The sequence below is a fragment of the Phyllobates terribilis genome, unplaced genomic scaffold (genome assembly GCF_046119375.1).
Source record: "Phyllobates terribilis strain yellow unplaced genomic scaffold, ASM4611937v1 Scaffold_2__4_contigs__length_985480577, whole genome shotgun sequence".
In the NCBI taxonomy this organism is placed as follows: Eukaryota; Metazoa; Chordata; class Amphibia; order Anura; family Dendrobatidae; genus Phyllobates; species Phyllobates terribilis.
In genome coordinates this window covers 684,988,009-685,004,836 of record NW_027362762.1, presented here as the reverse complement: position 1 = coordinate 685,004,836, position 16,828 = coordinate 684,988,009, and the positions used below count along the sequence as shown (strand labels likewise).

The 16,828-nt window shown below is 39.1% G+C and overlaps 2 protein-coding genes across 7 annotated transcripts in view; one reads left to right on the top strand and one right to left on the bottom strand.

The window, feature by feature from the left end:
• Window positions 1–5,774, top strand: part of RASSF5 (Ras association domain family member 5) — a 269,843-nt gene extending 264,069 nt beyond the window's left edge. For all 4 annotated transcript variants that reach the window (XM_073670687.1, XM_073670686.1, XM_073670689.1 and 1 more), the window contains one exon: window positions 4,871–5,774. In XM_073670687.1, coding sequence (XP_073526788.1) covers window positions 4,871–5,023 — 153 coding nt within the window. In that variant the 3' untranslated portion in view covers window positions 5,024–5,774. The remainder of the gene's footprint in view (window positions 1–4,870) is intronic.
• A 9,367-nt stretch (window positions 5,775–15,141) lies between these two features.
• EIF2D (eukaryotic translation initiation factor 2D) overlaps window positions 15,142–16,828 on the bottom strand; it is a 44,987-nt gene continuing 43,300 nt past the window's right edge. For all 3 annotated transcript variants that reach the window (XM_073666940.1, XM_073666938.1, XM_073666939.1), the window contains exon 15: window positions 15,142–16,782. In XM_073666940.1, coding sequence (XP_073523041.1) covers window positions 16,712–16,782 — 71 coding nt within the window. In that variant the 3' untranslated portion in view covers window positions 15,142–16,711. The remainder of the gene's footprint in view (window positions 16,783–16,828) is intronic.

The window sequence follows — 16,828 nt, the reverse complement described above, 5'->3', positions numbered from 1 at the left end:
AAAAAAAACAATTCCTGAATTGCTGGTTTTTGTTTATTCTGCCTCCCAAAAATAAGAATAGAAAGTGAACAAAAAAATGTCACGTGCTTGAAAATGGTACCAATAAAAACGTCAACTCATCCCGCAAAAAACAAGCAGTCACACGACTCTGTTGGCCAAAATATGGAAAAATTATAGCTCTCAAAATATGGCGATGCAAAAACTAGATTTTACAAAAAAATGTGTCTTTTATTGTGTGACAGCTGTCAGTCATAAAAACCTGATATGATTCTGGTATCGCTGTAATCGCACCGACCCGAAGAATAAAGTCGTCTAATCACTTATATCGCACGAGGAACGGTGTAAAAAATAAACTCTCGAGTTAGGGTTGTGCTAGGGTTAGGGTTGGCATTTTTTTCAAAAGTAAAAAAAAAAGAAAAAGAGATGACGATATGGCAACTAGTGTTCAGCGCAAGTGCTCGCTACTTGAGTTTGCATCGGGCGCTCGGGTATGCATTGAGTATCGCGGGTGCTCGAGTCTCCATGCATGAGCGATCCCTGCATGTTTTTTTGGGTGTCTAATAACCGCAAAATATGCGGTCGGGGACTCGAGCATGTCACTCGAGCACCCATGATACATGGTGCATACCTGAGTACCCGATGCAAACTCAAGTAGCGAGCACTTGCGCTCAAGACTAATGACAACTTATTCAATATGATGATCTAATGTTTCAAATGTTCACTATACCCCTTGATAAAATCCTTGAGGGGTGTAGTTTCCAAAATGAGGTCACTTGTGGGGGGGTTTCCACTGTTTAGGCACATCAGGGACTCTCCAAACGTGACATGGCGTCCGCTCTCGATTCCAGCCAATTTTGCGTTCAAAAAGTCACACAGTGCTCCTTCCCTTCTGAACTCTGCCATGCGCCAAAACACTGTATTTTCCCCACATATGGGGTATTGGCGTACTCAGGAGAAATTGCATAAAAGTTTTTGGGGTCCATTTTCTCCTCTTACCCTTGTAAAAATAAAAAAATTGGGGCTAAAACATCATTTTTGTGGAAAAAGTTTGATTTTTTTATTTTCACGGCTCCATGTTATAAACTTCTGCAAAGGACTTGGAGGTTCAGGGAGCTCACCACACATCTAGATAAGTTCCCTGAGGGGTCTAGTTTCCAAAATGGTGTCACTTGTGGGGGGTTTCCACTGTTTAGGCACATCAGGGACTCTTCAAATGCAACATGGTGTCCGCTAATCATTCAAGCAAATTTTACAATCAAAAAGTCAAATGGCGCTCCTTCCCTTCTAAGCCCTGGTGTGCGCCCAAACAGTGGTTTTTCCCCACATATGGGGTATTTGCGTGCCCAGGGGAAATTGCACAACAAATTTTGGGGTCTATTTTTTTTCCTGTTACCCCTGCGAAAATAAAAAAAAACTGGGTCTAAAGTAACATTTTTTGTGAAAAAAGTTAAATGTTTTCTTCCACATTCCAAAAATTCCTGTGAAGCAACTGAAGGGTTAATTAACTTCTTGAATGTGGTTTTGAGCACCTTAAGGGGTGCAGTTTTTTTAAATTATGTCACTTTTTTATATTTTGTCATAAAGACCCCTCAAAGTGACTTCAAATGTGATGTGATCCCTAAAAAAATGGTTTTGTTAATTTTGTTGGAAAAATGAGAAATCGCTGGTCAACTTTTAACCCTTATAGCTCCCTAATAAAAAAAAAAAAATGTTAGTTCCAAAATTTTGCTGATGTAAAGTAGACATGTGGGAAATGTTATTTATTAACTATTTTGTGTGACATACAGTACAGACCAAAAGTTTGGACACACCTTCTCATTTAAAGATTTTTCTGTATTTTCATGACTTTGAAAATTGTACATTCACACTGAAGGCATCAAAACTATGAATTAACACATGTTGAATTATATACTTAACAAAAAAGTGTGAAACAACTGAAAATATGTCTTATATTCTAGGTTCTTCAAAGTAGCCACCTTTTGCTTTGATTACTGCTTTGCACACTCTTGGCATTCTCTTGATGAGCTTCAAGAGGTAGTCACCGTAAATGGTTTTCACTTCACAGGTGTGCCCTGTCAGGTTTAATAAGTGGGATTTCTTGCCTTATTAATGGGATTGGGACCATCAGTTGTGTTGTGCAGAAGTCTGGTGGATACACAGCTGATAGTCCTACTGAATAGACTGTTAGAATTTGTATTATGGCAAGAAAAAAGCAGCTAAGTAAATAAAAACGAGTGGCCATCATTACTTTAAGAAATGAAGGTCAGTCAGTCCGAAAAATTGGGCAAACTTTGAATGTGTCCCCAAGTGCAGTTGCAAAAACCATCAAGCTCTACAAAGAAACTGGCTCACATGGGGACCGCCCCAGGAAAGGAAGACCAAGAGTCACCTCTGCTTCTGAGGATAAGTTTATCCGAGTCACCAGCCTCAGAAATCGCAGGTTAACAGCAGCTCAGATTAGAGACCAGGTCAATGCCACACAGAGTTCTAGCAGCAGACACATCTCTTCAACAACTGTTAAGAGGAGACTTTGTGCAGCAGGCCTTCATGGTAAAATAGCTGCTAGGAAACCACTGCTAAGGACAGGCAACAAGCAGAAGAGACTTGTTTGGGCTAAAGAACACAAGGAATGGACATTAGACCAGTGGAAATCTGTGCTTTGGTCTGATGAGTCCAAATTTGAGATCTTTGGTTCCAACCACCGTGTCTTTGTGCGATGCAGAAAAGGTGAACGGATGGACTCTACATGCCTGGTTCCCACCGTGAAGCATGGAGGAGGAGGTGTGATGGTGTGGGGCTGCTTTGCTGGTGACACTGTTGGGGATTTATTCAAAATTGAAGGCATACTGAACCAGCATGGCTACCACAGCATCTTGCAGCGGCATGCTATTTCATCTGGTTTGCGTTTAGTTGAACCATCATTTATTTTTCAACAGGACAATGACCCCAAACACACCTCCAGGCTGTGTAAGGGCTATTTGACCAACAAGGAGAGTGATGGGGTGCTACGCCAGATGACCTGGCCTCCACAGTCACCAGACCTGAACCCAATCGAGATGGTTTGGGGTGAGCTGGACCGCAGAGTGAAGGCAAAAGGGCCAACAAGTGCTAAGCATCTCTGGGAACTCCTTCAAGATTGTTGGAAGACCATTTCCGGTGGCTACCTCTTGAAGCTCATCAAGAGAATGCCAAGAGTGTACAAAGCAGTCATCAAAGCAAAAGGTGGCTACTTTGAAGAACCTAGAATATAAGACATATTTTCAGTTGTTTCACACTTTTTTGTTAAGTATATAATTCCACATGTGTTAATTCATAGTTTTGATGCCTTCAGTGTGAATGTACAATTTTCAAAGTCATGAAAATACAGAAAAATCTTTAAATGAGAAGATGTGTCTGATTTAAGGGCATAAAAATTGAAATTTTGAAAATTGCTAAATTTTCGCCAAATTTCCATTTTTTTTCACAAATAAACACAAGTGATATCGAAGAAATTTTACCACTATCATGAAGTACAATATGTCACAAAAAAACAATCTCAGAATCAGGGGAATCCGTTGAAGCGTTCCAGAGTAATTACCTCATAAAGTGACAGTGGTCAGAATTGTAAAAATTAGCCTGGTCATTAATGTGCAAAACACCTTGGGTTGTAAAGGTGTTAAAGGGTCGATATTGACTTTTAGGATTGCTACTTCCAATAGGTGGCAGTAGAGTGCTAGTCCTCTTCCTCTCTGAAGAGCCAATTTGCATATCTAATTTCCCAGAGTAGCATTGCATGGCCTATAAGTCTCCTCACTCTGACATGCCAGCCTAGCTTTTCACTTTCCACAAGAAGAAACGTTACCCCATAGATCTCAATGACTGTCATGTTGATGCAACATACCAATGACTCAAGGTAACTGATCATACAAGTCGCAATTAACTGATGAAAGACGACCAAATGGATAGCTTTTAGAAATGTCCATGATGACGTTTAGTATTTAATTACCTGCAGCAGCCTGCTGTCAGCTTCATAGGCAAAAATCTGCTGACAGGTTCCCTTTATAGCTGATCCGTCACCAGGTCTCACAATACAAACTGCATACACAATTGAATAGATCTTACCCCTGATATGTACTTTGAAAATCCAAATAAGAATGGCCGTATAATCCCTTTTTCAAACGTTTACCACTGGTATTAAAATGAGCTTTTTGAATCCAGCAAGAGCTCAGTTTAATATCCAAAATATATCACTATTCCAACATGAAATTTCAAAGTAAGTCTAAGATCTATTCAATATTGTATGCGGTTCTGGTGACAGATCCACTTTAACCGCACCAAATAATTAAGAAATTAAATTTGTCACCAACGATGATGCCACTATTAATGAAGGAGCTCTCTGAAGAATGATGTACCTAATTCATTAGGCGACACACGCCCTTTAATGGATTAGGTGCCCTTTAATGGATTAGGCACATCTCTTACCCGGCATGCGCTGCCGCCAGAAATGTACTCCAGTCGAGTAATGGAATATTCTGGAGTAAGTTACACCTCTAAAGTGGTTTAACTTTTCATGAATCTGAAGAACAGGTGTAGCCACACCATGTCCAAGTGCCACCCATACTGGTGTAGCTGGCCAAGACTGGTGTATAAATGCCAAATGTTTCAATATTTTTGCGCAACTTCTAAATTTAGCAAGAACATTGCGACTTATGAAGGTGTTTTACGCTACAATTCTGGTATAAACACCTTAATGAATCGACCCCCCAAGTAGAATCATATGAGTAGAAAAATGAGTTCTGGTAACACAGGTAAGCCAAATTTAAGCTAATAAAGGAAAAGGCCAAAACATGAACCTACAACATACCTACAATTTTCTGCTATCTTTCCGCAGTGGGAAGCCTTCACAGTTCCAGAGCTCCAAAACTTCTTGCTGATTTTGGACAAAGAAGAAAAGGAGAAGGTCCAGCAGGTGCAGAAGAAATATGCCACCTTTCGTCAGCATTTGCAGGAGGCTCTCACAGATGCCACCATGAAACCTTTATAACTTCAAATCTCCAATAGGGAGAATAAGGATTTTTTTTCCTCTTGGAAGTAGTACATCCACAGATCATATGCAGAAAAGGAAAACATTTGATGGTTGTGCTGAAGCCTACTTCCAAGGCAGGAGACATAGAAGAATGATTATTCCAGGCTAAAATATTTCTAGTTGTGCCTTCCATGGACACGTCAAGGCAGGAGTAATTTGCACTTTTTGACCCAAGTTTTATGAACCAAAAAACAAAGACTCCAAAATCTCAGGGTCATAGCCTTTACAATGTATTTTATACTTACAAGAAAGTCAAGATTTCCCTGAGATCCACCTTGCAACAAGGCATCAGGAGCTTGGCGTGTCAGGTGAACAAGATGAAGAGCCATATTTACCTTTTATGAAATGTCATGGTCTGACAAAGCTTTTTAGCTGCAGGCCATGCCTTCTTCTCCTATTAAATAATTGTAATATTTATTTATTTATTGCACAAGGTGAAGTTATTCATTAGAAAGTGAGTAGTAAACTCTGCTTTTCGCCATTCTGATTGCTGAAAAGGATGTCATCATTTAGGAAACCCCTGTGTGTGTGTGGGGGGGGGGTTGTAGCATTGGGGTATATGCTTCAAAACAGGTTTAATCTGTCACCAGGTATTTACCACATAATCTGAGAGCATTCTATCACAATACGTCCTAATTATAATACCATTTACTATAACATCATTAAACAACGCTCATCAGGACTAAATATTACCTGCCGAGTATAAGAGGTGACACACATATTAATTATAAAATATATATTTTATTACCAATTTTTAAAAAAGAAACATATAAGATAGGAAAGGATGCTAAAAATGCTCTGGGGCTCAACCATATATGTTGTCTATGCAAATCGCAACAGACAATAAATTTGTAGCCTAGAAATATCAAGATCTTATTAAAATTATTGGAATCAACCTCTAGAATAAAAAATTGCTAAAGTGCCACTGTGCTTCCAAAATTAGTATTAATATAAATAAATATATGCATATATAGTGCAAAGAGAGAAAAACTAATACACCACAATGTATTGTAAATCTAGTTAGAGTAACCCAAACATAAGGTAGTAATATTTTTCTAAAGTGCACAGTGCAAGGAGATATCCAATACATTTATACCAAAGTATAAAGATAAGCTGGCTCCACAATGCAGCCCCGACGCGCACGTTTCGCCCTGCTTGCGTGTCACACGCCCCCGGAAGAAGCAAGCAGGGCGAAACGTGCGCATCGGGGCTGCATTGTGGAGCCAGCTTATCTTTATACTTTGGTATAAATGTATTGGATATCTCCTTGCACTGTGCACTTTAGAAAAATATTACTACCTTATGTTTGGGTTACTCTAACTAGATTTACAATATATTGTGGTGTATTAGTTTTTCTCTCTTTGCACTATATATGCATATATTTATTTATATTAATACTAATTTTGGAAGCACAGTGGCACTTTAGCAATTTTTTATTCTAGAGGTTGATTCCAATAATTTTAATAAGATCTTGATATTTCTAGGCTACAAATTTATTGTCTGTTGCGATTTGCATAGACAACATATATGGTTGAGCCCCAGTGCATTTTTTAGCATCCTTTCCTATCTTATATGTTTCTTTTTTTAAAAATTGGTAATAAAATATATATTTTATAATATGTGTGTCACCTCTTATACTCGGCAGGTAATATTTAGTCCTGATGAGTGTTGTTTAATGATAATCTGAGAGCAGTATAATGAGACAGAGACCCTGATCCCAGCGATGTATCACTTAGTGGGCTGCTTGCTGTACTTTAGATAAAAATCACTCTTTTAATCAGCAGATCATTGTAGGACTAGTAAACCTGCGGCCATGTAGTCCTTCATATTCATGATCTCTGTATAACTCCACCCCCACCACTGATTGGCAGCTTTCTGCCTATGCACAGTGTACACAGAAAGCTGCCATTCAGTGGTGTGAGGGGGTTATATAGAGCTGTGTATTCAGAGAGATGGTAAATCTGCAACAGATAAAACAGTGATTTTATCAAAACTGCAGCAAGCAGCTCAGTAAGTGCCATCACTGGAATCAGGGTTTTCATAATGCTGCTCTCAGATGGGTTAGCAAAAGCCTGTTGAAAGAGGACTATATTATTTTTTTTACTGTGGGTCTAAGATCTAACAGGTAGGTAGTTACTAACTACCTGCCTGTTCTGTCCAGAGCAGATCTCTGGCAGCACAGAGTTGTCACTGCGGACATCACATCCACAGCTTCTCTTCTGCTCTGTTAACGGGGCGGGACTCTTGATGTTCTGCTGATTGGCAGCTGACTCCCTGCTGCAAAACTGCAGGGAGCCAGCATTCAATCAGCATGATGTCAGCAGTCACGCCCCTTGCACAGAGCAGGCCCGGAAGAAAAGGAGCTGCTTTGTTGACGTGGAGCAGCTGAATAGCTAGAACAATAAAAAAAATAATTTAGTGCTGGATAGCCCCTTTAAGATGCTGTATGACAAAATTCATGAGGTTCAAGAGAAGTTCAGGTATTTTAATCTAAATGTGAAACTCAATATAACTGGATACTCTGTTTACAAACTTAGAATATGGTAACATTCTGCCGTCATTACAAGATATTTAGCCGGAGAAAACAAGCCTTACAGATTGCAAATAGTTTTCATTTAGAAAGTGACTTTGATTTTTACATAAATCATTACTTCGTTCTTTCGAAACTACTGCACAAGGAAATGTCACCGAATTCAGGGAAAACTAACTTGCATTAGCCTTCCTTCAAGCTTTTCTAAAACAGAACAAGAATAACAAAAAGGAAGATATATTTGTAGAATTCATTCCACCAAGAAAAAACAGCCACTAAACTTTGCAATATTTTCTGTCCGGTGTGGATTAAAAGAATGTTTATAGGATATGGCAACCTATTTTGTTTTACTTATATGTATGCAATCTTTGGCAAGAAATAATTTTTTTTTAATTAGGTTTCATTCCATATATTGAAGCATTTAGCTTCTACAGCCATCCATTTATCAAAGAACATCACTGGTTATAGTATGAGTTAACAGTGAATCTGTCAGCGAGCTCATTTTATGGCTGGATTTGTAACTCTTATTTCTCCTGAGCTCCTCTAAACTGATTTATGACCACGAAGGCGTCCATATCCTCATCGATGCAGGGAGTAAAACAAAGCATTAGCAGAAGTTAATATTACAATATTTACTAATTTATAGCGTAAATTGACATGGGAAAGTAAATATTACAGGGGTCTATACCTGTTAGCAATATTATAATATACTAAGAGTTGCTTAGATTGAAAGAAAGATATAAGTTTATCTACTTCCACCGGATAGCCAGCAGAGTAGACACACACAAAGACAAAACCGCCGCTTTGGGGTAGTTGTTATAATGTGTATAAAGGGGAAAAATATTTAATTGATGTATTAATATATAAAGAACTAGCACATGACTTACTCGTTCCAAAGATCTCACAACGGACCAGGGAGCGCTCATTATGTGTGGAGCAAAGGTGATTCCGGCAGCTAGATAGGAAAGGGTTCTTTACAGTCAGAGTGGAACACCCTACCGCAAGAGATAGTGATGGCAGACAATATATCAGCATTCAAATAAGTGCTGGATGTTTGTCGTCTCGCAACAAATGGCATTGTGGGTTATAGATAATCTAGTGATAGAGGATGTAGAACTGGTGGCGAAAGGTTGAACTTGAAGGACCTAGGTCTTTTTTCAACCTATATGACTATGTAACTACAGTATGTTCCCCGATCTCAAGTTATCAGAGCTACTCCTGGGTCCAGGCACCTTCATGATCAGCTTAGTTGGTACAGAAAGGAAGCTTTCATATTGTGGCTTGTGACTAGTGATGAATATGAAATGAGATGACTGTCTAGCTCATTTCAGCAGCTAAGCCAGCTCCTAAAATACGCCAGCCAGCCCCCTTCATACATGTCACCAACGCTGGAAGGGGAGGAAACTCTCTACTGAAGAAATCTCGCGCCATTCAGGGACTAAATTTTGAGACTTTTCAAAGCTTTTAAACCAGAAGTCCTCCAAGAAAGCTTTGATGAATTGGGGTCAAAGCCTGCAGTGGAGCTACCAGTATCTGCGCTATTACTGTATCTAGCAGCCTTCCTATTCAAGTATATTAGTACATTTAATTTTTTTTTCCCTTTACACACTGAAACATTTTATCAAGCTGGACAATTCCTTTAAGGGAAGTTTAACCTCTTTGTTATAAGAACAGGCTCAGTGGATTGCCTAGTGTACTATGATATTCATTGGTTTCAGGAGAGAATCTGTCTGAAATATCTAGATAAGCAAAGAGGTCAAGGAAAAACTTAAAGAAGCACTCTTCCTCCCACCAAAGTTTTTACCTTCTTAATATATTGCAATCATCCTATTATATGGAACTTTGTACTTACAATTGCTCGTTTTGCCTTTCTACCCAGCTAATTGTTCAGTTTTCTCTGCTCTATGTAGAAACAGGAAGTCTCTTGTCCCTGCACAATTCACTGACATTTGCAGTGATTATTATTCATACAGGGAAAATTGACCTCCTGTTTCTACATAGAGCTTAGAAGGATTCTGCTAGTCCGTTTTTAATCACGTGATGTTATAGACCTAATGGAAAACCGAAGAATTAATTGGGTAGAAAGGCAAAACGAGCAATTGTAAGTACACAGTGCTGTATAACATGATGACTGCAAAATATTAAGAGGATAACAATTTTGATGGGAGGAGGAGTGCTTCTTTAATAAAGACTACTTAAAAAGTGAAACATATAAAGAATACGGCGCAAATACTAAAGCCACTAAAAAAAGAGCAAATTACTCTAGAAAAGTGGAAAAACAGCAATGATGAATCGGGGCCGAAATTTTGATACAGATGGAATTACTTAATAGGTAACACACATTTCCAAATCCTTTAGTATACCCCATATTTCAGTATGGAAGACTTCCTGTGTCACTTAATATAGTTAGTGGATATAGGGAGCCACGATACAGGATATAGGGGCCCTGTGTCCATTTCTGAAGCTGTATCGTGCAGCTTGGGCTACATGATGCTGCATCCAGAAAAAGATGACTTAAGGACACTAAAACTCCAGGAAATCTGGCAACTTGCGTACATATATATCGTACATAGTCATAAACTAACCAACTTCCCAATGAGAGGGTCATAGGACCTATTCTGCAGCTCTCCAATAATGATATTCTTTAGGCACTGATCTACTAACACATCAGAGCATTACACAAAAAAATGGTGACCCCCCCACTTAATGGGAACAAGCGTTGGACTATCAGGTACATTCCTGCAAATCCAGCCGGTGACTATGTTGTCCTGTAAAAGAGTTTTGAGTCATCAAGACTAGTTTTACTATATACAGCTGGTGATCTAGCTCAGTGCTATACATTTTTTTTTATTTTTAAAAATATTTTTGGCCATAGATATTGAATCATTACTACTGCTGTAAGTTATGAAAATTACTTCTAGAACATCAATAATTATATATTATTAATATATATAATTAATAATAAATTAATATTATAGAATATATTCTTGCCATTTCCTTAAGATGTAAAGTGTACCTGTCATGTAACATAATATCTGAGCTACTCTTTCACTATTGATGCTCACAGTTCTTCTTATGCCTCCCCCAGTTAGGCTATGTTCACACATTGCATTTTTCAGCATTTTTTTATGCAAATTTTCAGCTGTATTTTACAGTACCAGCAAAGTCTATGACATTTCAGAAATCTCATGCACACAGCTTGGTTTTTGTGTCATCAGTATTTTGTGCACAATAGAGCATGTCACTTCTTTCGGCGGTGGTGAAAAAACGCCTAGTGTGAACATAGCTACAGTCATATGAAAAAGTTTGGGCACCCCTATTAATCTTAAGCTTAATGTTTTATAAAAATTGGTGTTGTTGCAACAGCTATTTCAGTTTGATATATGTAATAACTGTTGGACACAGTAATGTTTCTGCCTTGAAATGAGGTTTATTGTACTAACAGAAAATGTGCAATCTGCATTCAAACAAAATTTGACAGGTGCATAAGTATGGGCACCCTTATCATTTTCTTGTTTTAAATACTCCTACCTACTTTTTACTGACTTACTAAAGCACTTTTTTTGGTTTTGTAACCTCATTGAGCTTTGAACTTCATAGCCAGGTGTATGCAATCAAGAGAAAAGCTACTTAAAGTGGCCACTTGCAAGTTGTTCTCCTGTTTGAAACTCCTCTGAAGAGTGGCATCATGGGCTCCTCAAAACAACTGTCAAATGATCTGAAAACAAAGATTATTCAACATAGTTGATCAGGGGAAGGATACAAAAAGCTGTCTCAGAGATTTAACCTGTCAGTTTCCACTGTGAGGAACATAGTAAGGAAATGGAAGAACACAGGGACAGTTCTTGTTAAGGCCAGAAGTGGCAGGCCAAGAAAAACATCAGAAAGGCAGAGAAGAAGAATGGTGAGATCAGTCAAGGACAATCCTCAGACCACCTCCAGAGAGCTGCAGCATCAACTTGCTGCAGATGGTGTCGCTGTGCATCGGTCAACTATACAACGCACTTTGCACAAGGAGAAGCTGTATGGGAGAGTGATGCGAAAGAAGCCGTTTCTGCAAGCACGCCACAAACAGAGTCGGCTGAGGTATGCAAAAGCACATTTGGAGAAGCCAATTTCTTTTTGGAAGAAGGTCCTGTGGACTGATGAAACCAAGATGGAGTTGTTTGGTCATACAAAAAGGCGTTATGCATGGCGGCAAAAAAACACAGCATTCCAAGAAAAACACTTGCTACCCACAGTAAAATTTGGTGGAGGTTCCATCATGCTTTGGGGCTGTGTGGCCAATGCCGGCACCGGGAATCTTGTTAAAGTTGAGGGACGCATGGATTCCACTCAGTATCAGCAGATTCTTGACAATAATGTTCAAGAATCAGTGATAAAGTTGAAGTTACGCAGGGGATGGATCTTTCAGCAAGACAATGATCCAAAACACCGCTCCAAATCTACTCAGGCATTCATGCAGAGGAACAATTACAATGTTCTGGAATGGCCATCCCAGTCCCCAGACCTGAATATCATTGAACATCTGTGGGATCATTTGAAGAGGGCTGTCCATGCTCGGCGACCATCAAACTTAACTGAACTGGAATTGTTTTGTAAAGAGGAATGGTCAAAAATACCTTCATCCAGGATCCAGGAAATCATTAAAAGCTACAGGAAGCGACTAGAGGCTGTTATTTTTGCAAAAGGAGGATCTACTAAATATTAATGTCACTTTTCTGGTGAGGTGCCCATACTTATGCACCTGTCAAATTTTGTTTGAATGCAGATTGCACATTTTCTGTTAGTACAATAAACCTCATTTCAAGGCAGAAACATTACTGTGTCCAACAGTTATTACATATATCAAACTGAAATAGCTGTTGCAAACACACCAATTTTTATAAAACATTAAGCTTAAGATTAATAGGGGTGCCCAAACTTTTTCATATAACTGTATCAGGTTTTGCCGCATTTTTGTGAAAAAAAGCAAGTAGAGCGGTATGTGAAGCTCATTTATTTTTGTGATTTTACCATCTTGTCTTGGTCACTGAGATGGTAGTTTGTATAAGGAGAGTTTAATTAAATTAGTGATGTGTACAATGTAAACATTGGCTGAGCTAGGTGTGAGATTGAACAATACCTGTGGCCCATGAGGTGTGAAATTGGACAATCTCTGAGCAACTCAATAACAGGCCATAGTGTGAAAATAAATGGTGTCCTACAAACTCAATGCACTGCACTGTATCTTAGAAAAACTATTCATGAACAATTCACTCCCCCACTGTTACATTTGAAATTCTGGTTAATATGGTTTCACATGTCTTGCATTGGTGACCTGTGTTCATGCTTCTGTGGTGCAAGCAAAGCAGAACTTTGGAATCCTGAAAAACGCACCAAAAATGCACCAAAACTTGTGATTTTGAGCCAGCTTCTTTCCTGCCAAGAGATCAGGTTTTGCTGCAGAAAAAAACACTGTAAAAACGCCTAGTGTGAACATAGCCTTAGTCTATCTGCTGTAAATGCTTCTTTCCTTTCTATGCAGTTTAGGGGACGTGTACAGTGGTTGCGGAGCTGCCGGCAATATGCGCTGTTGATATTCTTTCCCTTACTTCCAACAATGCATTGCATTGTACTAATGCAATGCAAAGCAGTGGAAAAGCTGGGTTACAGTTGCTGTTTCAGAATGAGCACAGCGGGAACCCAGCTTTTCCACTGAGCAAAACAAAATTGGCAGAGAGAAAGGGAGAATTGCACTGTGGATCTGCCATAAGAAAGAAAGAGGCAAGACTTTGGAAACAAGCTTGGGGGAAGGGAGATGAGGTTAGAACAGCACAGCTCATCTACTATGAAAAAGTAGCAGGTCACTGAACATAACAAGTGAATGACTTAAAGGGGTTTTCCCACGAACAAAAGTTCATTTTAATCAATAGATCTTGGAATAATAATAAGTTCCACAATTGGATGTGTTTAAATAAAATGTTCCTGTGCTGAGATAATCTTATAAATGTTCCCCTTCTGTGTACTGTGTAATGGCTGTGTCTGACCGTACAGGGACATGGTCTGATCATACCACAGCTCCTGGGCAGGGGAGGAAGCAAAAGAGTATACAGATATTACAGCAGGGGGATCACAGCTGATTCTTTCTTTCTTTAAAGTACAACATTGTTTAAAAACAGGCAGGGAAAGGTTTTATCTCACAGAAAGAATCAGCTGCAATCACCTGCTGTAATGTCTGTATACTCTTTTGCTTCCTCCCCTGTCCAGGAGCTGTGGTATGATCAGACCATGTTCCTGTACGGTCAGACAGACATTACACAGTACACAGCAGGGGAACATATATAAGATTATCTCAGCACAGGAACATTTGATTTAAACACATTCAATTGTGGAAATTATTATTATTCCAAGATCTATTGATTAAAATGAACTTTCGTTTGTGGGAAAACCCCTTTAAATTAACAGTCATAGGTAGATCCATTGATGATAAATGTTTAGAAGCTATCCCTGTGGAGTTCTATGCTACGGTGTGCAACAAAGGTTCTGTAAAGGCTAACGTCAGCAAACCTGCAGGTTTGGGCGACAGACTAATGTGTATGGGGGTCCCCAGAAGATAAACTTGGGGGACATAAAGTTCTGGACTGTCGGATTTTGGACTACCAATCCTTTCTTTCTCTAAGAGATAAGCCGCCACCTGAGATGTCTGGCAGCAGCTTTCTCATAGAGAACTAACGAGCTTGGCGCTCCTGTGTATGGAAGAGTTAGCGGAGATAGCTGTGAGCTGAACATTGGATAGGCAGCCATCTAAAGTGTATGGGGGACTTCACACTGTGTAACAGCTGGAAGTAAGATCATTCACGTACGGACAGGCCTCCACTGTGCACCTCCGCTCCATTCCGGATGGGGATGCACAGCCCTGATCGCAGGATAACTGGGAGTTCTGGAGGTCAGATAGGGGATAACTTTTTTGGGGGGTGAATAATCCTTTAATTTCAGGAATAAGCTCCATATTCTTGCCATAAAGATGATAAACTCTCAACTCCATTTAGTCAATGGTCAATGATAATCAGCACATCGTAGCTACCATATTATTGGAAGCCAAGACTCATATCGGCACAGGGAGGTTTACAAAGAGGGTGACATTTATATATTACTCGAAATGTACGCATTTTTCTAAACTAATATCTATATATCATGCACAATGGAAAGCTCCACTGCATGTTGACTGCTCAGCAGATAAGAGTAACAGCGCCAAAATCCCAAAAGGTGGTTTGGGAACCAAAGAAGAAATCCGCCAGTCTCTCAACCTAATTTAATAAATCTTCATAAATAATCCTGTTTAAATAAGGAGCCTTGGACTAAACAGTACATTGTTCAATATGCTAGAATGGTGCTGATCTTCAGCAATGTGTTACCTAGATGTGGGCTTAGGCTCCAGTGACTGTGACATTGCTGGTAGTGCCTTGCTTCCCGCGGCTGTGTGTCTGCTGCCCCCATCGGAGTCCGGTGCCAAGTGATAACGTCCTTACTACTGTTTGAACATTGTGTTCTTTGCTGCTGCTGGTTTTAATTTTTTTTTGGGGAGGGAATTAGTCTGAAAGTATATAAAGAGTATAGAGATTACCAGTGTAATGTAATCTACATATAAGTATATTAAAATTGTTTTAAGCAAACACTGCTGGCTGATGTGATATTGTATGGGATCCACTGGAATGACATATTGTCATTAAGAAGAAAGTTTCCCTAGAGCGCAGAATAGTGAATTGTCTCTGCTGGTAAAGACAGAAGAATATTTTCCTTTATTGACCAGTCGTATGGCATTTTTCATACACTGATTTGTGGGCAGGGATTCATTTCGGTACCATCTGTATACAAATATATTTTTCACATAGGGTAAAAGGGGAAATACCCCTAACAATTTTACTACTAATTCTTTATGTGCCAAAAGGACGTGTCGAAAAATGGTGTCTTTCAATATGTTCGCCAATTTATTCCTTTTATTCTGAAATGACAAGTGGAGTTTAGGGTAAATTTGGTGACAATTTGTGGGTCTATTTTCCTATTACATTAATATATGTACCTTTTTATACTGAGTATTCCCAGAGACATCAAAAAACCTTTGTGAAAAAAAAAATAAATGACTTGATAATTCTAAGTAGTACACTAGAGTTTACCCTTTTTTTTTTTTTTTTTACAGATATGGCTTACTGAGATTAAAAGTAACAAATTCAGCTATGCTTATCCATCGCTGCTCCCAATCTGTGTTGATAACGGATATGTGACCGCTGCAGCCAATCACTAAGTTCAGCAGTGTTGACAAAGCACTTGGCACGAGAGAGCTGAGCCCAGTGACTGGCTGCAGCGGTCACATGCTGTAGTTGTGATGTCAGCACAGCAACCTGTCAATAAAGACCAGAGGCAGCGAAAAAGGCAGTGCTGCAGCAGCATGCATAGCTGATCCAAGAGAATGGAGAATAAAATTGGCTAATGATAAACTGCACAGTACACAGACTATTTATCTCTTATATCAGACATCTTGTTTGAGGAACTGCTTTACAAGCGTCAGGTTTTGGTAGCAAACCCCCTTCTCAAGCTCAGTAAACAAGTAAAACAAATTCAAGCTCATTTGCCGTCAAAAAGAAGAATATAATCAGATAATATATATATTTACTCTGAAGGCAAATGTTATTTTATATCCTATGTTACATAAAAAGCTGTTCAGATACTTTGCTTTATGCACCAATTTTGAGTTCCGAAATCTAGAAAAGATCATGCATGGGTCCTACTAAGTAGAATAGATTGGACGAGGGATCAGAAGTGGCGGTATATACCTGAAGATGTATAGTACTAACTATAGTTACCAAGTCAGTGAAATAGTTTGTAAGAAAGTACTAGTATGATCCAGCGTACTTCTCAGAAGTCCCTTGTTGGAGAGGTCTTATTGCCCACTATTCTGCAGGTCCAAGATGGTTTCAGTCACTGCAAACAGTAGAATATTCCTAATGTTTCCTAATACGAGCTGCGGCCCTGTGCTTACTTGTGGCTGTTTATCTACTGGGCACTTTAATAATATGACATTTTTTTCCTATGTAGCCCTCATCCACAGATTCATCCAAAGCAAAAATGTCTTGATTTCATTTCTTCTTGCCGGATTTAGCTGACAGCTCTAACCCATGGACATACTTCCGAGGAATCTTAAAATGTTCTGAAAAGGAAATAGAAACACCATTTATTTTAAGTGCATGCTCAGC